At 48.5% G+C, this 23,049-nt stretch overlaps 1 protein-coding gene across 4 annotated transcripts in view; it reads left to right on the forward strand.

The window, feature by feature from the left end:
* The window catches only part of CAMKK1 (calcium/calmodulin dependent protein kinase kinase 1), a 112,819-nt gene that overhangs the window by 42,778 nt on the left and 46,992 nt on the right, over positions 1 to 23,049 (forward strand). For all 4 annotated transcript variants that reach the window (XM_030028304.1, XM_030028305.1, XM_030028306.2 and 1 more), the window contains 4 exons: positions 906 to 1,459; positions 12,802 to 12,849; positions 14,586 to 14,639; positions 22,467 to 22,518. In XM_030028304.1, coding sequence (XP_029884164.1) covers positions 1,007 to 1,459; positions 12,802 to 12,849; positions 14,586 to 14,639; positions 22,467 to 22,518 — 607 coding nt within the window. In that variant the 5' untranslated portion in view covers positions 906 to 1,006. Of the gene's footprint in view, positions 1 to 905; positions 1,460 to 12,801; positions 12,850 to 14,585; positions 14,640 to 22,466; positions 22,519 to 23,049 lie in introns of those variants that run through there.

The raw sequence follows: 23,049 nt of genomic DNA on the forward strand, positions 1-23,049 counted from the left end.
CACTGCATCTTCAAGGGTGATTAAGGGATGACAGCCATGTGCTGCAGAGGATCATTTCCTGCTCCGGACTGTGCTGGGAAGACTGAAATCTGTTTTAAATTGAAACTGAAATTAGCATCCAGGAAACAGCGATTTTATTCAGCAGTTTTAGCTTTGTATTGCATTTTTGTGTTCGGTAGGTCTTTTCCAAAGGAAAAGCTGATTCCCACATGCTGGTAATCATTAAGCGTTGTTGATTTGCAATTCAATGTGGCTTTTATACATGGTGGGCAGCAAGGTTAATGTGTGTTTGCACACAGGCTGCAACTGTGGGGGGCCAGGGGTGACCCTGGAACCAGACTTGCTTTTAAATTCTGCCTTTGCTGTTGACTATGTTGCAAATAACTGAGAGTGTGGAAGTGACCAGCCATGGCTTGGTTTCCAAGCCATTCTGTGACACTCTCTAGGGCCCTACAGGGCAAGAGAGAGAGTACTGTGGAGCCCTAAATGGCTATGGCTTTTTTGTTATGCTCATTGGGTTTGGATACGTACCAGAAGCTCTTGTACCCTATAGATAAGAATTCAAGAGGTAAAAAGTTTGACCCTTTACCCTTGGCTTGTTAAGAAGCTATACTTCTCTCTTTATTGTAAGCTCAGGTTGACTGTTGGTCCAGCTACAGAAGAAGTTCTCTTTAGCTGTGTCGCTTGTTGCACATCAGATAAAAATCTCATCTTTATCACTTTCATATCTGGCTTGATGCTTGGGTTTGCCTTTCCTGCTGAGTGTTTGCAATTTGTTAATAGCCTGTCAGTGTTTTGCCTTCCGTTTCTTTTACGCTGGAAGAAGCCAAAGATGGGCGTCTTGGTTATGTTTGTGTTGAGTGAACATTATTATTCAGTTTACCTCTGTTTGTGTTTCCTTTTAGGTATTTCATGGAGAGATTCCTTCATGCCACATGTTGTCTGTGAGTGCTAGCATCACAGCTCTCTGCAGTGCCATCTGAGACCATACGAGTTGGACGCAGCGATGGAGGACTCTCCAACAAATGCCATGGATGATGGCATAGACACGTGCTGCAAAGACACACAGACTGAACTGGCAGAGCGGGTAGCAGCCATGGATGTGGCTGTTGGCCCAGACAGAAGTGACCAAAATGGTGAAGACAACACTGAAGAAAATGACACAGTCTTTTCTGATAACATAAAAGACGTCCAAAGAAATGGAGTCAACAGTGATGTGGGAATGAATGAACTGCCTTCCCAACGGTCAGAAGATGCTCACTGGAGGCATGTTCCCAAGAGACCTCTCACTAGACCCGTCCTATCAAGTAGGAAATTGTCTCTTCAGGAAAGGTCATCAGGAGGTTATTTGGCTTCTAGCAACACTCCAGGTTATGGTCCTTATGCCACAGGACCATCGCCACGTATAATGAGGAGACCAACGATAGAGTCCAATCGGGTCTCCATATCAGATTCTGAGGTAGGCGTGTTCTCCCCTATAATTGTGTTGTCAAGGTAAGGTAAGTCTTTCTAAACTGGTAATGGGAGTCTTCAGTCTTTGGGATTAGTAGATCTGAAAGCACCATTTTTTTCTAAGGTGGAGGGTGGGGGCAGGGGGGGGAAATCCCTAAACCAGGGATTGTATTCACGTGGAATGGCTGAACACCTTTGTGTCCATCCCCCAGACCTCTGCTGGGTGTAGCCCTGGTCCTGACATTGGCTCCTGCAGCCCCCCACCTGCCTGGGATAGTCCTTTGAGGGGCCAGGACCCCCTGTGTTGTAGCGGTAGCATGCAGAAGGCCTGTCAGGCTGTTCAGAGAGAGGGCTGTGGCCAAATGGCTTTGCTCTCATGTCCCTGCTGTATGTGCCCTTCGGGATTTTATCAGTCACGGCAGCTTTGCTGCTGGTATTTTACGGATTTAAGCTTCTGGAGATTATGTATCTCCTATTGTATTTTGCCATTATTGAAGGCATGATTTAATTTTATAAAGAGCTTAAATGCACTGGTGTTTCCTACTCCTGTCAGGATTTTCCTTTGTCTTTAAAGCATTGGTAACAGCAGTGGTAACGGCGGGCCGTGACCCCCTCTCGTTCAGAGGAGTGTCTCAGGGTGGCTGAGGTTGTTCCTGCTCGTCCATCTTGCAGCTGCTCTCCCAGTACCAGACCTGGGCTCAGACCTGTCCCAGAGGTGTAACACGCTGTTAGTGGTCAAGTGTGTTGATGGAAGTGGCTGCAGGTTGCAATTCCCTGTGTTGTGCCAGGTGGGGAAACCTGTCCCCTTCTGCTGTCCTGGGGAAGGACAAGAAGGAAGGCATCTGCAGCTGCAGCTTTTCTTTGCAGCCTTTCTTTTCCACCGGCATACGTGCTGTGACGTGTTGTCACGGGGAGCAGAAAGAGGGGCTGCTCAGATCACGCTGCCTGGCGTTGCACTGAAGATGCTGAGCCTGCAGCAGTGCCTATGAGAAAGGGGCATGCAGATCAAACAGACTTCAGCAGGGCTTTCTTTGGAAGCCAAGCATGATGGAGGTGGTGTAAATGGGTGGTTCTTGAAGGCAAAATGTTTTGTAAAATGCTACTGGCTGGGGAAGGATTTTAAGAAGGGAATGGGCTGCCTGGAGTACCGGAGAGGGAATGTCATCTCTGTGGGGCTGGCAGCTAGTTTGGGAAAAAACACAGGCTCGCACCTGAATTATCCTCCAAGCCCAGGCTGTGTGTTGCCTGAGATTTTTATCTGCTATTTGTGGAGGAAAAATCCCCAAGTTTTCCTTGCATCACCATTTCTCTCCAGATGCTCACCCAGTGAATTCACCTCTGCTGCTGTGCCCAGGCACTGAAGCGGGACAGAGACAGCAGCTGGGGGCTCAGGAGCAGTGCCCATCTGACTCTTCCTCACCTAGGCGATGGGGAATATGTTGCTGAACATGGCTCTGCCCGTGCCACTGTGACAATATGTTGCTCTTGGGCACTGTGCTGCTCCCAGCTGCGATGCCTAAATCCCACCACAGTCCCGCCCTGTGTCGTAAGGGACCGAAATTACTGGAGTTTAGACTTTTGCCAGTGTGGGTCCAAGTGACCTGGAGCTTAACATCTGTGTGGCTTAGTGCTTCCCTCCTGAAAAGTGGGTGTTTTCCCCTTGCACATCTGAGAGGATGGGTGCTGTGCACAGGCAAATCAGCTGTTGTCCTCTGGGAAGTTTTGCAAGTCACATTAGCTGTGAGATGGGTCGTGGCATCCCCAGCTGATAAGAGGATATCTGCAGAAGGTGCACTGCAGAGATTGCAGCTTCTTTGATGGCAGCCGTATGCTTTAATAAGGGAGACGAGGAGGGAGAGGAGCCAGTTCTTGGAAGCGGACGTGACTTGTGTGCCAGCTCTCCCATCCTGCAGTACTTTGACTGTGCCAGGAGTGAGGCTTGTCTGAAATCTCTTTCAAAGTAACTGCAGTCGAGTGTGACTAGCACATTCCCATCTGCAAGCAAATTCAAAACACTCCGTCCTCTTCCACAGCATCTGCATCCTGGGCAGCAATAGTTACTGCCTTGGGGTAGGAAATGCTTAGTTTGAAATGCAGATGCAGAACCCTTCATTTCCCTGCTCCTGCAGCAATTCTTTATGCAGTACTGCGTTTTTAATGGTCACTTTGATATAACTATTTAGAGCCCTGCTCTGGTGCAGCCCAGATGCTTAACAAAGCTGTGCTCATTGGAAACCATCATTCATATTAATGGAGAATTGCTGCAGTAGGAGGGGGAAGGGAGCCCAGGCGAGAGCTGTGCGCGTTTGGAGGTGGGTGCTCACCCTTGCAGTGGTGCTCTCCGGAGCTGTGCTTCATCTTCCCAGCTTGTAGGGACAGTATCTGTATTCTGTAAGGAATAGCAAAAGGACTAAGAAGATGCATGCTTGTTTATAGGATAAAGTTTGAGGCTGGCCACTGAATGATGAGAAGTAAGTGTTAGATGTGTGACAGCAAGGTGAGCGTGCAGCCTGGGTGCAGCCCAACTCCAGCATCCTGCATATGACCTACCAGTTGCTGCTAAGTGGTTGTTGTAGGGTTGTTGTGTTCATGGCTGTGAGAGGCACTGACAGTCCACATCTGAGCTATACAGCTGACTAAATACAGCAGGGAACTCCGAAGACAAATGGAGAGCAGATCGTCTGTTGTTACATGCATTTGCTCAGTACGTTTGCTCTAAGCAATTAGCAGAGCCTTGCATGTGGGCAGGGAAGACTGAGCAGAGCCAGGAGGTAGGGGCAGGGCTTCTAAGATTTATGGGGGACTCTCTATTGAGGCTTTTGGCCCTATGGGGAATAAAATAACCCTGTGATGAGAAATACAATTATGGCGTACTTAGCGGCAGCTGCTGTCATGTTTTCTGTTGATCATTTTGATACGAACACCCTCAGTGAGCAGGGAGGCTGTAGGTCACTCTGACAAGATCCAGCTCACTGGTCACGATATTGCCCCTGGTCTCCCTGCAAATGACTCTGACACATCTTGTTCTAAGCAAGCTGCACATTGGTACTCTAGTCCATATCTCTCACCTGCTTAAAGCTATTTTGGAGTTGCTCCTTTCTCCTTGCATTGAGTATCTGGCATCATCAGACAGTGCCTTTCAGGTGGCAGGACATTCATCGCTCCAGCTTGTGGCTGCTGCCCGAGTGAGTTAGTCTGTGCAAAAATGAAGATGAAATTCATGAGCATTCAGGCTTTATCAGTGGCACACGTGCAGGCGCCATCCATCAGGAGCAGAGATGGATGGCACAGCTGCATATCAAAATTTCCTGTGCTATGCTGATAGCCACCTAGGATTGAATCCGCTTTCCTTCTTCAGTGATAGCAGGAGTGGTGGCTCATTGCCTTGCTGTCAGTTGTTCTGTATCCTTGACTGAGCTGGAGAAAAAACGGAGATGGGCTATGGGGAAACGGAATATGGGGATAAGGCAGAGGTGAATTTTCTGTTGTTCTCTGCTGAATTATGGAAGAACTATGTGTTCAGTTAGAGAGGCACTGCTGAGCTTTTTAATGCTAGTTTAATACTTGTTCACAGGCTAGGAGGAGAACTTACATTCAGGGATCAGAGGGCCAAGAGCTGAAGCTGAGCCTGTGACGCTGCAGGAGGATTCACCCGGTGCTGTGAGCGGGCAGTGAATCATGCTGTCCTATCCCCCATGTCCAATACCCCCAATGCCTGCCTTCTGAGTGGAGTTTGTTGGGTTTATTATTTAGGAAGACAATGGCTCCTGGGCCAGCACGGCTGCAGCAGAGCCAGGGCTTGTTGTCTTGCACAGAGGCAGTCCTGATCAACCAAGCAGAGCCAACAATTAGCTAATTGCCATGGGACAAAGAGTTGGCAGCTGCTGGTGTCTTGCAGCCACTGCTGACAACTCTGGATCTGCAATATTAACTCTGCAAGAGAAGTAACCAGTTCTGCTCTCCTGACAGCATTGCTGTGTACTTAACCTGTTCTGTTGTATCTCTGTCAAAATTGATCTGTAATTTAAAAAATTTCCTGCTTGTTCCCCTCCTTTCTTAGATTATTCATGGACTATGGCTTAGACGGTCCTTTCAGCGCCGCCTTCTCTGGTAGGAGTACCCGCTAGGCTGTTGAGATTTCTGCTGCCTTTGCTGCCCATCAGTGCCTTGCTCTAACAAGGGAATGGCTTTGTCTTTAGCTGTGGCACAGAATTGATTCAGCTGAAGCTATTAAGGGTACATAACGCTGCAGAGCTGAGGCACAGGCCCCAGAGTGTAGGTTGTTGGCCCACATTGTCTCTGTTGATGTGACATTCCCGGCTCCTGTTTGGTGCTGGCAGCATGGCGAGAGGAGAGGGCTTTCCTGGGGCTGCTAAAAGCAGTTTCTGCTTTGCTGCACGGTTGATGCTCTGGTGCTTGTATGTACCAGGGCAAGGCTCTCTGTGAACATCTTCGTACAGACCGATGGGCATCTTGTCGCTGTGTTTGACAGAGCTTGTCCTGCCTAAAATGGCAGGGCTTGTGTCTGTGAAAGGGTAGAGGTGCTGCTTGCTGGAAAGTGGCATTTGAAAATGTAATGCTGTTTTTTTTGTTCTGCCATCCCAAACTAACCTTTTTAGGTAGACAAGAAAAGTCTCACTTGGAGAGTAGCTAGAAGAATAATAAAGATGTCTTTTTCCAGGCTTTCTCCCCAGCCTGCCAGCACAGTTAATTGCTTTATACTTTCTCTTCCTCCAGTCTGTTCTGGCTGAATCGTCCTTTCTTTTTCACATGTTCCCTTTCTCACCCTGCATCCACCCACTCCCTGGCATCCTGGTTCTTCTAGCCCCGGCATCTGTGCGGTCTCTCCAGCCTCTGGGATCAGCAGGAGGTCGTTGTAGCTCCTGTTGCGAATGAGTGGTTTGGGCGACTTAAAGAATCACAAGGGTCTTAAAGGGTATTAGCAAAAGTGTTTTAATAGGAGTTTATAAAAGCACGACTTCACAAAGTTCGATGGCAAGGTTCACTCTGTTACTTAATACGTGGATGAAGGAAAGGAAAATCAAGTTAGAATCAGTCTAGAACGATTTATGTAAAGACCGAAGATGCAAAAGGGTAAAGAAGACCCTCCCATTGAGTCACAAGGTTCAGAGAAGACCCCCTTGCTTTCTAAACTCCTGATGGAGCTTAGGTGCAGCTAGGTCCGGTCTTAGTCTCAGACTTGGGCAACGGTTTATGTCTAATGGAAGGAATACAAAGAGTAAGGAAGACCTTCCCGTTGAGTCATGAGGTTCAGAGAAGACCCCCTTGCTTTCTAAACTCTTAATGGAGCTTAAGTGCGGCTGGATCCACTCCTAGTCCCAGACTTGGTCAACGGTTTATGTCTTAAAGGATTATGTGTGTAGCAGCAGTCTAAGGTTCATACACAGTTTAAGGTGGATCACAAGATTTAGCAGCACTTAATCATTGACTAATTTAACATTTACAAAGTGATTCAGTAGAATTTACTACAATCACAACAGTGATTTAATTATAGATTCAAAATGGCGATATTTATACTATACTTGCTACTGGATACCTAGGTCAATTCACACACATGCATGCACACAGACATGAAGATACATACATAAACAAAGGTATACCTGTTAAAAATTCCCCTTGAGTTCAGTGAAAAATTCAGTTCAAATGTCTCTGCATTTCTAAACGGGTGAGGGTTGAGCCTCAAGGAGTGAAGGGTTTCCGCCCAGGTCCTGTCATCAGCTTTTGGCAACGGTCCTCTGAATTTCACAAACAGGAGAGTTGGCGAGCTCTGAGAGGCGTCCCACTCAAAGGGCAATGCTGGTCGCAGCCCGCTGCGGTCCAGGAGAGCTCAAAGGACCTCACTTAGGACCGCTGTTTATAGGTTCACAAGATGACTGGCTTTAGTCATCAGCAAATTACTGGGATTCCAGTAGCACTGGTACAGTTCCACTTGAGCTACAGTCCAGGTAAGGGATGTTCCAAGGCTGTCAGGGGATGACTAGTTATTCCCGCTCTCGTTCCCTGCCTTGGCCAGGCAACAGGAGCTCTTGGTACAGTCAGTGCCTCTTTCCACCTTAGCTACACGAGAGTTCCTGGTACGATCAGGGGACACTTAACCACCCAACTCATTACACAAAGGCCAAGGCCTAATGGGAATTCCTGAGATTGTAGAGCGGCCCAGGAAGGAAGGGGGGGAATGCACCACCACAGCTCCTCGCTGCCTGGGCAGCCCCACACGTGGTGGTGGTGAGCTGGGGCTGTGTGTGCTTTAGCAGGAGTGGAGAGGATGAGTCGGGTCAGTGCGTTCTCCCTTCTCGGTGCTGCTGCTAGCCCGAGCACGCAGGGAGGAGGACGAGCTGACAAAGGGAATTTTCCTACACTTGATGTCCATGGCTTATCCCAGAGGCATGGAAAATAAATTGTTGCTTTGTCCTTTCTTTCCTTGGCTTTCCACATCTTTATCATAGGCCTCCTGCTTGTTTGCCCAACTGGTTTGAAGCAACTGGTATCAAGAGCTGTGAGAGGCAGTGCTTCAGTGCCTGCCTGATCCAGATCTCACACTCTTCCAGTCTTCCAGTCTCTGGGAGCTGCCTGGTTTTCTTCATAAGGTCATGATTTCCTTGCTGTGCACAAAGGTGGGACCAGGGCAGTGGCAGGGACTGAGCTCCTATGCAGCTTGGGCTGGAGCACTTCCCCTTCCAGCCCCACAGTTCCCCAAACTAATTTTTCTAGAGGTCTTACTGTGGTGCTCAAACTAGAGCTCTCTTGAAAAGATCAAAGATACTTGGAAAACATTTCTTCAAAGAAGATTCACCCCCAGGCATTGCTAATTTCTTTTCCTTGGATTAATTAAACTTTATTTAGAAGTTTTCATTTCCAGCTTGTCTAAGGGCAAGGTTTGAGGGAAGGAGAAGGCCAAAGCTGGAGTTGCAGAGGGGCTGGAAAGGGGGGCTGCCTTCATCCCACCGGTTCCAGCCCCCTTTTATTCTTCTAGCCACTTTCCCAGTGATACCCCAGGCACCCAGCAGGTGCCCAGGCTTCTGTATCCAGCTTTGGGGTCTTGGGTGGGTGAGCCCAGACAGCAATGCTGAGCCTCGGTGTTGCACTTTATGCCCAGCTGTGGCCAGTGCTCTTGCCAGCAGCCGGTTGTGGTGCTGGGCTTCCAGTTTTGCACTTGGTTTTAGATGTTGTTTAAAAATCTGTTTATTTTTCTAAACTCCATGAGCTCTGGGCTTGCTATGTGTCCTTCTCTGTCCCTGAACAACTTTCTAATTTGTATTCATTGCTGCCCCTAATACCCCTTCTCTGGCTTTTATTTTCATTTTGTCTGTTTTTAGAACTGCTTTCCCTTCCCCTTCCAGAGAGGATGAGTTTAAACCAGTGTTGTCTTCATTACTGGCTTTTAGTTCCCATTTTTCTTTTCCATGCTTCTCTTTAAAGGGTATCTCTGAATTGCTGAAACTTGTCATTCTTTTCAGATGGGTGAACTTGGCTTCTTTTAGGGGGCAAAATTCTCTATTATATATGTATGTATGTAGGCAGTCTGATTGTTTTCAGAAATGTCTTTCTTTGGAAACTAGCTCTGGCTCTTCCTTCCCATCCCCATGTCCTCCCCCTGGACAGCAAAAGCTCAATTCTCAATTTCTCGGGGTTTCTGTCACCCAGCCGTGGCATTTATGGAATTGGGCCTGGACTCTGGACTTCACAGCACTTTATGATTTTTGATCAATTTTTATTTTCTGTGGCATTGATTCCCCCCTCCCTCTCTTGTATAATACTTTGGACATGTTAACAAATGGGGCATCTTGTTTTTTAAGGCAGAACAATTATTGCACACTTGGACAGACACAGTAGTCTGATTTGCTGACAGCTTTTCATTAAAGGATCTCATTAAGGTTCTTGCTCTGCTCATGTTTATCAGCAGTTGCAAATATATTGGCGTGATGAAATCAAGAGGATTGTACAATGTTATCTTTAAGGAACACTTGGCCCAGAGATAGGTGTTTCTCTCCGATAGAGGAATAGTACAATTATCCCACTTCCTGCAGGAGAACCAAACAACATAATAACAACCCTGCCAGTCTGCAGCAACACGTGGCAGGAGTTGCTTAGGCTGTGAATTACGGTCTTTCTACAAGGAAAAAAAAAGGTAGAAAGCACCTATAATCTGGTTTGATTTTTGCTGCGTTCAGCTCAAGTGCTTGAAGCACCGCAGAAGCTAAGATGATAGTGCTTCTCACCAGTAATTATCGGAGTGGAGAGTGATGGAGGTGTGGATCAAGTAGGGATGCAGCGATAGCACATGTAAACTCTCAGAGGCTGTGCTGCAGACCCTGTCATTGCCTTTCCTTTGGACCCTCTCTGGATGTTTCCATACCAGTATTTATCCATCCCTTTTAAAAAAACATTCCCCAAAGGTGGGTGTCCTGGCATTGCTCGCAAGCTCCATTTGGCAGCAGTGAAAGACCAGAGATATGCTTCAGGTGATTGGTCTGGTGCGGGATAAGAGTGGTAATTTCTAGCCGGAGGTAAGAGGGAAGGTGGGAAGTTGATGGTCAGAGTCAAAGGAATTGGTGCCTCAGACACAGGGACAAGGCATAGCCCCTCCTCATTTGCACTAAATGCTTTGTAAGGGGGTTTGCCCAGCTGGATGGACTACATCCTACACAAAGGACTCTGCTCCTTCAGGAGGGAGGGAAAAAATGCTGCCATGGCTCCCTCGACAGCGTGCTGGCAAGAAGCAGCAGCAAACTTGGTGCTTTAGAGATTCCACCTTAGCTTGAAACAAGGTACCAAAAAGTCTATGGCTACATGTAAAAGGCTGTATTTACTTGTTCAAGTAATCCCTACTCCGGGGAGGAGGCCTGATAACAGGACCTGGTCATTGCAAGTTTGCTGGTTTGAAGAGCAGGAGATACTGAGGTGGTTGGAGGCTTTCTCAGAGGGGTGGTCACTTTTCCTGCCTGTCTCAGCCACTCTGGTGAGCGTTTCCCCATCTCTGCAGCACTGCAGTTTTGCACAGGACAAGGCGAGGGGTGCGAAGCTGAGCACGGGGAAACCCAGGGCAGGAGACATCAACAGAAAACTGTTCCTGCTTAATTTGTGAAAATCGCCACGATGCAAAGCACAGCCTCATGCTGGGAAGTGAATCTGCTGACACAGTGTTTGCAGGAGAATTTGTCCTCCACGTGTCCATACTCTGGGTTCCTGTGTGCTGTCCCCTCCTTTAGGGAGGGGAGTCCTTTCTACAAAATTCAATGGGGTTTTTCTTTTCCATGTATTTCAGTGGCCTTGTGCTTTACATCTTGGCTTTTGTTGGGTCATGCTCTCTCCTCTCTTGTTGCTTCTAGTTCTGATGGATTGGTTTTTGCCTTTGGAAAGATAGGTGCTTTGCTAGCAGCAGAGTTAATACGCTTCTATGGCCCCATTACTCACAGTTGGCTCTTCTTGCCTGTCAGGGTGGTGGAAAAAACTTCCTTCACTGGAAAGAAGATCAAGATTTAAATCATTCCTTGTATTCCTGACAAACCACTGCTTGCAGGCTTTAAAAGTCGTCAATTTCCCATTCCTTTATTCTCCTTCACTGTGACGATCGCTTGCATTAGAGTGTTTTCTGGCTGGTGATGGGGAAAAGTAAAAATTATCATTTACCACATCCATGCTCTAATGCAGCTCAAGAGTCTCGAGTGTTGCTTTCAGTGGGGATGCTGCATGGGACTGGGGCTGTAACACCCCCTGTTTTTACAAAGAGACTGAAAGCATCTGGCACAGCTTTGCTGTCCTGGTGCTGCTTCTGTAGATTGCAGGGCTATTTTGAGGTTTATGGGAAGGCTAATCCACCTGTCTGCATGTTTTATTTCAGCTTTGTTCCCAAAGAAGTGCCTGGTGCAGAGGCCGGAAGTGAATTTCCAGCCTGCTTTCGTGCTTGGCAATTTTGGGGAGAAATGCTGTGTTCAAAAATGCTGTCTGGGGGAGTGTGTCCCATCTAAGGCTCAGCCCACACCATGCGCTGTGGTTGGAAACTCCCCCCTTCCCTCACCCCACTGAGTTTGGGGCTCTCCGTTCCCCTGCAATGCAGTTAAGTGCTGTGTATTAAGTCAGGACCAAGGCAAAAGCCACTGCAGCCCACCCTCCGTGGTGCCAGCACTGCAGAGATCCCTGCAAGAGCACCCTGACTCTTTGCCAGGAGCTTTGCATTGCAGCAAGGTGTGTGCTGTCCTCCCGCGGACCCTGTCTCAGTGGCTGAGCCAGGCAGGTCCCCTGGGTGCTCCCCAGCAGCCGGGCAGTTGCAGGGAGAGCTCGGTGCGGGCGGTGCATGCTGCTCACCCTGCGCTGGTGGTCTTGAGCCCCTCAGGCTTCTGTGGCGTCTGGGATTTTTTTCTTGTAATTAATGAGGGTGGGGGGGCCATCTCCAAATGAAGCTGTGGAGGTTTTGCTGCTGCTGTGGAAGTGTTTCCCTTTAGGTAGTACAATACTAAAGGAAGGGTGGATTTAACATCAGATGACTGCATGGCTCTTCTGTTCCGCCTTGCTTTCCAGCAGTCGATGCCTGCAGCCACCATCGCTCTCTGCACTGTTCCTCATGTGTTGAGTAACTCAGCACCCCATCATGACATCCTTGTCACAGCTTGCTGGGTGTCTACATCCACCACCTTCCCACCTCCTGGGGTTTCAGTGCTGGATAGTTTGCAAACAGAGATCAGACCTCCTTAGGGGTGATTTATTTTAGCAAATACTGTATCAGCTTAAGGGAATCTACTATTGTTTGTGTTGCATAGCGAAGGAGCTTGACTCCATGTGCTCTCCTCAAAGAGCAGCCCACGATCCAGGTGAGGGTTCCTCTGGGTGCAGCCACAGCTTTCATGCATGGCCCGCAGAGGGTCCCTGTCTTTGCCAGGCTGATGTTGGGAAGGGCATGGGCTCGTGCTGTGACCCTGGGGCTGCCATGGGTGCCTGGGTGCTGGGAGCTGCCAGGCTGTGAGAGCCCCGTGGAGCTGGGGACAGGTGTTTTTCTGCTTGGTATTCAGCACAGTCCAATGTAGATGGTTAATGTAAAGAGGCCAGAAGCTGCTGTCAGCCTCACTGGGCTGAATCCGGAGTGACGCTGGGGAATCGCGGTGGAGGGGGCCTCTGGTGTTAAGCCAGCGTAACCCGAGTCAGAATTCAGCCCATAATTGCTTTGTCCTGGGCTGTCAAAAAAAACCAATGCAGTGCTTATAGTGCAACATATAGCAGTTTAAATGAGATTTAGTCTTTCATTATTCAGCACTCTGCCTCTACTTGATACTGATTCAAACTCAATCATTTCCTTTTACCAATACTCTAACTATGTTCTCCTTTGATCTGCAGGACTGCGTGCAATTAAACCAGTACAAGCTGCAGAGCGAAATAGGGAAGGTACGTTATTTGAGCTCGTGTTTGTCACAAGCAACCTGCATGCACACACACAAGTATGGGTGGAAGGACTGTGTCAGCCCAAGGGATCTTACTGGCCAAGACTCCTTGCAACTTGTGTTTGTTTTGGGGTTTTTTCATTTGTTTTTTGCCTTATTAGTTTGAGCAAGTTTTGTTCAAGGTCAGAGTGGAGCTACTTCCTCCTGAAATCTAAATTTATTTTCCTTCCCTCTGAAGGTGGTTAAGCTGGCTCCCTTCCAGGGTGTTTGCTTGCCAAATGTAACATTAACAGCCTTTGATGCATTAATACAACCCAACAAGGAAAGAAAACCAAAAAAAGATCGGGGCAGGTGTATGGTCCTCATCAGGACTAGTTTAAGTTTTTATGTCCATGAATTAAATGCTAGCTTAATTCTAGTCCACGTTTAAAAGCTGCAGAATGATTCAGAAGAGATTCCTTCAAAGTTATTTAGAGGTCTGGGCTGGTGAGCAGTTCAGACACCTGCACATTTGGACATCTGCCACCATTGCAGATGGGTCCACGAGTGACAGTGCTGTCTAGAAGCTGTACCTACCTTTGCAGTTGGAACATTGCAGTCAGAAAGGACTGCACCCTGAGCTGCAGAGACCTTCACCAAGAGCTTCATTAGCCCAAACTCCTCTCCAAAGTGAGAGGCCCCAGGCTGTGGGAGGAGGCACCCTTCCTGTGTGGGCAGTGGGCTGTGTGTTTGGCTGCTGGCAGTCAGGGTGTAAGGCTAGAGATAACACTGCTGGTAGTACAGCAGATATCATCTGAAACTCACATACAGCCTCACACCCAGTTATGGCTCTTGTCATTGGCTTAAGTATGTTTTAAGGAGAGTGTGAGGCCTTCTCTCTGGTGGATTTGCCCCTGCCTCCTCTTTCCCTGTGGGTCACAGTGAGCAGATGGGCACCCTGAGGCTGGTGGAGGGTCTGCTGGACCTGCTGTGCTTCTGGATCAGCCAGATGGCTTGTCTGTCTCCTCTGAGAACAGGACCTTCATTGCAGCCCTCAGTGAAGTCAAGAGAAATGTTTTGAAGGCTATAGTGTTCATCCCACTCATTTATTCAACAGGCATCTGTCAGCGATGATACCTAGCCACGGTGTCATGTCTCGCTTGCATAAAATGTATAGTGTTGACACAGAACTGCAAAAAAACAGTGATTTGGATGGAGTTTGGCTTTGGGCTGTCACTGGAGCTGTGGATACAGCAGCAATCCAGGTCTGCATCTGCCTGGGCAACATGCAGTTGGTGGAAAGCAGGCAGCTGGTCCTCACTGAAGTCCATTTGCTGTCAAGAGAGGGAGAGGTTTTGTGCTGAAAATGGTCTTGTGCAGAACTACAGTAGAAGTGTTCATGCAGAATTTCCAAACTTGCACAAAAAAAAAATCTTCCTGAAAATTATTCTCTCTGCTCCCCACCCACGTTTGAGTTAAGACAGACACAGTGGCTTTGGCTCAGGGCAGGAGGTGATGGACTAACACTCAACTCCTCCAGACATTGTTAATCCTCAAATGCCCCGTGGCTCAACAGAGCTGCCTAAACAGATGACCTCACTGTGGGGTCACATCACCTGCAGACTTTGCTCAAGGGTAGGTATGGCCTGGGGCCTTGAAGATTTTTTTTTCCCTGTCTAAGGCCACGGTCTACCAGCTTTGAGCAGCAAGGAGACAAGGTGAAGCTGCTGAACTGACTGTGCAATTTGTGTTTATTTTTAGGGTTCCTATGGTGTTGTGAAACTGGCCTACAATGAGAACGATGACAAGTATTACGTAAGTGTCTCTCTCCTCCATTCCTCGCTGCCACCGCTGCTCCTCATTCCCCTTTGCCCTCCTGAGAGCTAGGTCCCCTCTGCCTTGCTGCTTTTAGCATATGCATTTCTGATTTGGGTAGCATACAAGGAATTGAACCTCCCCGCTGGGCATAGAGCTGCTGCCTCTGTGTCTGGTTGCGTGCGGTTCCGAACGGGAGGGAAATCGGGTGGGCTGCCTTTATATAACAGGCGGGGATCTTGGAGGCAGGCTGCAGAAGCGTATCGCTGATTTGTCTTGACATTTTCTAGCTATGAAGCAGGTCACCTGAAATTAGAGGCATGTGGGTGGTGGTATGCAGCACCTGCTGTGCATTGGAAGCTCGGCCTGGAACGAACAGGCATGTTTTGTAAGGAAATGGGGGAATTTATTAGAAAGATGCTGAACAGTGTGGCCTAGCTGGGCAGTGCCTGGCTCCCCTGCATCTTACCCCCTTGCGGGATGCCTCCCTGTACACCGAACAGAACCTCACTGTCAGGTCAGGAGGTGTAGGGTGCAGGGCAGAAGGCAAACCTTGGCTTTTAAATCCTTTGCTGAGCTGAAGCCAGAGTTGGAGGGTTTCAGATTCAGAAAGGCTGCTTATGCTGAAGGCTCCTTCTCTGTCCCTCCTCTTTCAGAGGCAGGTGAATCCTAACTGTCCCAGCTGGGATTCCTGCAAAATCTGTCTGCAGATGTGCTTATGTCCCTGGGCTTGCCCTGTGGCATGTTTTGTTCAGGCTGAGAGCAGGAGCTGGACAGCTGGCAAAAGGAAAGCTGCCTTGCTGTGTGTGGCTGTTCCTGAAGGCTTGTGGAAACAGCTTTCAGCAGTTTCTCATGGATCCCAGGGCAGGTATCTGCTGAGCAGAGCTCAGTGGTTGCAGTGCTGTTGAACCTGAACCCCGCTGCCCTCAACGCAGCCCTGCCAGTTTGGCCCTGCACTTCAGCTGCTGTTCCATACTGTATTTGGTGAGAGGGGTCCTGCTTTCACTGCTGTGATGGAGTGGCCTCACATGGGTGAAAATGGGCCCATCAGAGCACCTGGGCAGACTTGTGTGCTTCTCCCTGTCCCAGTGCACAGAGCTGTTGGTCTTCACACAAAGGGGAATAAGAATATGCCATGGAGATATAAAGCGTGCTCATTCCCTGCTACTCCCCAGCTAGCTTTTCCTCCCTGACTCTTGGATTTACAAGTGATATACCAGGTTGGAGGGACCGGGTGGGAGTTGCATGCCTCTTAGTATTCATTAGCCCTTCTGTGCTTCCAGTGGGCATGAAATTGCAGGAGAAATGTCTTGAAATGAAGGATGGAAGAGATGAGACAAAAATCTGGACAAAGTGCTCTGGAGCTGGCCAAGCAAAGGAACCACAATTCTTTCCATACCCTTTGCTTTCCAAGCTGACTCACCCGCTATACCAGAGTGGTTGCTGTTTCCGATGGCTCCCTTTCTCCACTGCCCTCCAAGTCCTCTCTCCCGTGCCCTGCAGCAGGACAGTTTTGTTCTGCAGAAAGCAATGGTGCCAGCTGTGGCTTCCCGGATCTGTCTGTTGCACCAGTGTAGGCAGTGCCAAGACCAGTGGCTTTGCTTTGAAAATTGTAATTTTGCTTTGAAAATTTACATTTTGGCACTTCCCTTTTGTTCTGGGAATCCTGATGCTGTGCTGTGGGCTGCCCAGGGCGGGCAGGGTGGTTGTCACAACTCGGCAGGGAGAGGTCAGTTTAGGATAGCATTGCCTGCTGCGTTCTTGTCCATGTTTTGGATATAGGTTAACGCCGTGGATGTAGATTTAGCTGGTCAAATCGAAGCCAAAAGTGAAAGCCTGTGTCCAGGTTAGCCTGGTGTGTGTTAGTTAATCCCCACTTAATCTCCATTTCTTTTTCTAATCTAAGCAAACACTTTAAAGCTACTGCAGCCTGAGAGTGGCTCCCATGCCTGGGCACTTCTGTTTCAGCCTCGCTACCTGAAGAGGGAGAGGGTGCACAGACCCCCTTACTGTCAACGCTGCAGGGACACACTTTGGTTCACCCCGATCCTCCTTGTGGGGGGTTGTTGTGGGGGGTTGAGGCAGGGTCTGAACCAGATTTCAGTAGCGACGCTGGGGCTGTGAAGGTGATCCTGGGAGATGTGTAGAGGGCTACAGCGGATGGAGAGATGGGACCACAGAAAGAGCATTGGCAGTGTCTGCCTGCATTTTATTGCAGTCAATGTCAGCATATGGGAGAGGAAAGGGCAGATGGCTGCACTGCTGCCGAAAGGCTGTGGTGCTAAGGTCTGTGTTTCATGTGCTTGCTACCCTTTTGGCTGGGGCAGTGGGAGCTTTCCTCCTTCCCCAACTGCAGTCACAGGCAGACAGGCTGTGGCCCCTGATTCTTCCAGGTGCCCATGCTTGTGTTTTCCAGGGGGGCAAGCCGTGATGGAGAGACCTCCACTTTTCCAAGATGCTAAAACAGCCCAGGAGCTGGCAGACCTTTTAAAGCTTCAGAGAAATAGCAGCAAATTGCATAACTGGCTAATGGTTGCTTAGCTTCCCACGCCTCCCAGTGTGTCTGACCCACGTGCTCTCCCAACACTGAGATAACTTCCATGCTGCTCTGCTTATCCTTCCCATCCAAGGCTGCGTTGCAGCAATGCACCCTGACTACCCGAGGGGCTTACCTAGTGCAGCTACCTGTTACCAGCAGTTAGTAGAAGCAATTGCAATTCTGATAGTTGGGGAGGGCCTTTTCTGTGTGTTTAGTTTTCCTCTGATTTAGCTCTGGAGGGTTGTTTTTGTCGCAGTAGTAAAAAGCAATAACAGATAATTGTAGGAAATCGGCCCTTGGTTGGCCCTTAGTGAGCAGTCCCTAATAACCAATTCACATGTGCAGTGTTTCAGCATGAGGCCAGGGTGTTGCTGTCTGCTTTCTTTTCTTTAAGCTAGTGTGCTGCAATAAAAAGGAGCAAAACTTTAAAGAAAGCAGAACATTTTTGTTTTGGAGTATAATTCAGAGTGTGACTGCTGATTCTTGATGAGGCATGAGGCCCTTTGCTAGCTCTCTTCATAAATGCAGAGTTTATAGGACCAGGAACTGTATCTAGCTCCTGTCAAAGCAAAAGGAAAGGTTTCTGTTGCTTTAATGAGTTTTGGATCTGGCCTAGAATTAGGAAAAACTCTCAAGAAAAAAAGCTGATCACCACATTTGGGAAAAATGTAGATGGGTTGTATTTACTTTGTGGTTTTTTTTACCTTCCATTAAAGATGAGCGAGTGCTTCCAGGAGCTTTATCCTTCATTGCTGTGAACAACCGCAGTGCTGTGGATGGCTGTGAAAGTGTGCTGACTTGCATCAGCAGATGCAGGGAATGTTATTAGACCAAGGAAATTGAACTTTCAGCCCCAAGCATGTGACCCAGTGCTCCCTCCAAGGATGAGACCCCATCGGGATGCAGAGCTGGCTCCCAGAGCAGAGGTCCCTGCCCGATGCTCAGTCCCTGCTGCTGCTGGGGCATGTGAAGCTGTTACAGCAGCACTCACAGGGCTCTGCCAAGGAATCCTTTACAGCTGGAAAGGCTTCAGTGTCTCAGTTTGCAGGAGATGCTTTGACAGTGACTGGGGAAAAAAAGAAGAAAAGCTAAGCTCTGTGAAAAAGCAGCAAATAAAAAGCAAAGGCAAATGTGTCCAGGCGGAGATCTAGTTTGGAGTCATTGTGCTGATGGAATTTGATTCTGTGGTGCCTCAGGTCATGTCTCCTTCCTGTTTTCAATCTCTAAATCAGCTTGCAAAGAAAAGTGGTTATGATAGACATTTGTTATGCTACTTCTGGACAAAAGCAATAGCATTGTAGGTTGTCAGTGGGTTTCTCTCTTTTTGTTTTGGGTTTTTTTGTTGGTTTTTTTTTTTTTTTCTTTTTTAATCTGGTTTCCTAAGAAACAAGATTTGTGTGATTGTGCTCTCTGCCTCTGTCTGTACCTAACAACCTTTGCATGGAAGGCTGTTTTCTACAAACTCTCAATGATGGGGAGAAATTCCTTCCAAGTTTTTGGTAAGAGATGGCTGAACAAAATGCTGCTGCTGAGGGAAAGGTCACCAGCAGCAAGCCTTGAACTTTCTAGCCCCTAGAGAATCCACTTTGATTGCCACCCAGGCAGGAAGGGAAGGAATGGCTCCCATGTTGCTCATCTTGCTTACGTAACAGCTACTGAACCACTGTCAGCTGCACTCCAGTGTGGTGAGGACCAGGGAAATGATCTCTGGTTTACTTTAATACCCTGTGCTGTTCAGCAGGAGGGTTGCAAGGAGCTAGGTCACCCAGAGTAAGAGCAGGAGACCCTGGGAGACAGCTGGAGGCAGGCAAGTATGGCTGCTCTAGGAAGGTATCCTGGCTGTGGTGCTGCCAGCCCGGTGCATCACGGCATGGATAGGGCACAGCCTGCCAATATAATTCTGCTGCTGCTGTGACAAGTGGTGTCTGGAACAGAAGGTGACAAATGCAGGGCAGGATTTTAGGGGTATGGCAGCTAAGGCTGTCTGGTTTAGGCTTTTCTCTCAGTGCGTGACACTCCTGGCAGAGCTTCCCTCAGCCACTTTCTCTGTCTGAGGGATGTTGTTGTTCAGACAGGACAGGTGAGGAAGGGCTGGAAGTGCTCTCTGGTCTGCTTAGCACTCCACAGGGTGCTGTCACACACTAGCAGAGGATTTAGGTAGATAGTAGCAACCTTTGAGCAACATCCCACTCCCCTGCGAGCTGCAGGTAGGGAATGTGCACAGGTCTTCTGCCCTTGCAATGCAAGTGTCTCCGTTAGCAAATAAAATGACATCTTAAGTGCTGTGAGAGCATCACAAGGAACAGGTGATAAGTTCTCTTGGCTCAATCCATTTTATCACCTTTCCCTCCCCCAGATAATGCCCATTTTGCTGTTGTCATTACCAGCAGCAGGATGCAGGCTCCAGGTCTTGCTGTTCTGAAAGCTGCTGTGTCCCAGGCATCCCTCCTCTCCATAAACCTGGGATCTCCTGTCCCTCGGGCATCCCCATGAAGCAGCTTCTCTGTGGCTTCCACCTGCAAGGTTGCTAGGAGGAGAGCAGTAAACTTAGATAATAAATGTACATCAAAGGAAAGCACACAGTTCCTGCTGCCTCTCAAAGGAAAATGTCACGACCCATGTCCACGTGTGAATAGTTGGAAGGAAGATGGGTGCAAGGGTATGTGTGGAGGAAATCTCTAGACTGCCTCTTTTCCTGAGGAAGCTGAAGCAATACTTGCCAGTGCAGAGGGAAAATCCCTCAGCTTGGCTCTGAGCTGGTTCTTTATCAGAAAGGCATTATCTGGGTAATTAGCTCTGCCTGTGAGTACAAATGTCTTTGGCTCTTTCATGCATGTGAGCCCGGAAGGAGAGGTTTGCTGAAGCATCCCTGTGTTGCTGCCATTATGTGCAGCAACAATTCAGTGAGAAAGCCTTGCCCTGCCAGCTCACGCTGTAATTAAAGTGAGGCTTCACCGCCACGTGCTCTTGTCTGTGCTCTTGTGATAATTAAGTGACTCTGGCCCATTGCATGATGAAGTTTTCTCTTCGTCCCCCTGTTTGCATTTGAAAGTGCAGTGGGACAGGTCTTCTCTTCTGATCCAGCCCTGCCTGTGTAGTAGCAGATACCAGTGCTTTGAAGTTGGTGTAAGCATGTCCTGGTGCTTCTTCCATGGCAGTAGAGGTGGTTTACAGTCAGTTCACCTATGATACAGTAACCCTCACTCATCTCCCCATCACCCCTTGTAGCAACCTTCAAGGAGTTTGGGTGACAGCAGTAGCTCTTGTTCTCTCTGTTTCTGTCCCCAAGAGCAAATCTTGTCTTTGCTGTCGCTGCTCTCTGTACCTTCCTGTTCCCTCCAGCCTCTCCCCAGAGCTAGCCTGATGCAGGCACGGCTGGTGACAATGGTTCGATTCCCCAAGCATTGATGCGACTTGGGAGCTTTCAGCAGCAAATTGCATCTTCTATTTCTCCTTTTTCTAAAGCTTCTTGCCAGAAGGCAGAGAGGACTCAAGGTGGAATTGGCGCAAGGGGAGCCTTCCCCTCTCAGGCTGTGACACTGGTTGAAAGAAGAATAGGTGTATGAATCTCTTTGATTTTTCCCACAAGTTTTCTATATGGAGAGATAAAAGTGGGGAGTGTAGGAAGTCCTCCAGGCTTGGTCCTGGCCATCCTTGGAAGTGGTTGCGCACATCTCGGATCCTCTTTCAGCAGACCATGAATCATTTGGCTGTCTGTATTGGACACAGCACTGTGCTAAGTAAAAAATAAGCACTTCTGAGTCTGTCTCTCAACACCATCATTTCCAACAGTTGGCTTGCGAGCTGTCAGGCAGGACTGAGAACTACACAGTGTCTCTTCTCAATTACATGGGTGCAAATCCAGAGGATTTCACTGGATCAGTACCAAAAATAACTATCCTTTCAGCGAGCCATGAACCTGGCTGCAGTGGGAGCACTGATGGGAGGTGGGGATCCTGGGGCGCGTGGCGGCATCGCTGCCAGGAAAAACAGCTTGGGAAGGCGCTCGCCGAAGTGGTTTCGGTGACTTGTTCCTGGTGTACATGTTAAAAACAGGTAGCGTGCGGAGCCTGCCTCCATGGTATTGATGTAAAATTCCTTGGCATTTGACTGTGTCCTGCAGGAGTCCGTGGTTAATTATATTTTGCAGGGGTCACTCCAGTGTGAATTACAGATTTGGATACTTAATTAATAGGAGTAACTACCTATTCTAGGGGAAGGAGCAAGTAACCGTCCCAGCTCCTGGGGGCATAGACTGTTTTCCTAAGCAAATTGTACCATGAGCTGGTTTCTCATGAAATATTTATCTGCTGGGCCACTCAGGTCTGTTTGAGTGGCCCTCAGAAAGGTTATTAACGCACAGAGCAGATGGAGGTGCAAAGACTGTTTATTAAATTCAGATTGCCTTTTGCCACTGTGCTAAAACCAATTGGATGGCAGAAAAAATTACTCTGACCCTCTCCCGTGCCTCAGCTTCCTGGGTTTGCAACAGTGCCAGCATATGATCAGGTACGAGAAGGGAGGGAAGCTGTTGGCAAAAAACCTGCTTCCCTCCTTGTGCCTTCACCATGCTCCTGCACAGAGCTGGCTTCACCATTTCTGATGATGCAGGGACAGATGCCCATGAAGTGTCTTGTTCATGGTCTTGGACATGGTGCTGGATCATGCTGCAGGTCACCTGTATTGCTCTGGCAGCATGGAAGAGGTTTATGGGGCAAAAAAGGTCTCTGAGAATACAAAAGGCTTCCCCAGGTAGTGCAGAGCTGGTGGAAGGTCTGTGTCCTCACCCTATTCCAGGTCTGTGATGTAGGTTGAAAGGGTGTCAGTGGTATGGCTGTGACACTCCAGCTCTTTTCCCTCCTAGACCCTCTGGTAAAGTAAAGTTGGAGCAGCCTGGAAGTGGCTCTGACTTGCAGCATGGCCATAGTGTCATCCAAAATAGCAAGTACATAAAGGTCAGCTAGAGCAACCCACCTCTTCTCTCAAGCTCCTGCCCCAGATGCAGAAGTTGGGCTCCTTTTTCTTTGTCCAATTTAAAATAAATCAATACCATTTTTTTTTTCCATGGGAAAAAGATGAATGAAACAAATGGTTAGCAGTGCCTTTAGGAAAGCCTGGGTCAGTGTGTGTGTGTGTGTCTGTTGTGGCCACCACTAACCAGGAGACTTCTTCTCTAGGTTGAGGAACAGACCTGAGCCAGTCCCTGATGCCCAGCATACTTCTGGGTCACAGCAATGAGCACTTTGGCTCTTGTTCAGTTTTAACACTACTTTTTTTTCTTCCTTCAGGCTATGAAAGTCCTCTCCAAAAAGAAGCTCTTGAAGCAGTATGGATTTCCACGTGGGTATCTCGCATTTAGAGGTCTGCCTGTTGTCCTCAGCCAGGCAAATGTCTCTGTAGAAAAGTTGTCTGCAAGGGATGCGGAGCTTGGCCTCAATTTAAAGCTGCCCAAGTAATTGGGGGCTGGTTAAAATGCAGTGGGTAGTGAAAGGGCAGGCACCACCACAGGAAAATTCAACACACTTGGTAATTAGGTTCCTGGCTCTGATTTTCTGAGTTTTTCTGAAGTGCTGACTCTTCCATGTTCACCATCCATGAAGCCTAATTAAGTGCTGGAAGTTAGGCAGGGTAGACCCCCTCCTCCCAGGGGGTCTCCTACCCCCTCAGATAGCACCTGGCTCCAGTGGCTGGGCCATGGGACCTGGCAAACAGACCAGGCTGGGAAGCCAGTAGGACCTGATCTGAATGGGGCTTGGAGATCTCTGTCTGGGTGGAGACAGTGATACTTTGGCACGTTAACAAGGTGATGAGACCTTCCAGACTAGCTGGAGGTATCTGCAGAGGGGCCAGTGGCTGCTCACTCCTGCGTGC

Source organism: Aquila chrysaetos, chromosome 10, assembly GCF_900496995.4.
Source record: "Aquila chrysaetos chrysaetos chromosome 10, bAquChr1.4, whole genome shotgun sequence".
Classification (NCBI taxonomy): Eukaryota; Metazoa; Chordata; class Aves; order Accipitriformes; family Accipitridae; genus Aquila; species Aquila chrysaetos.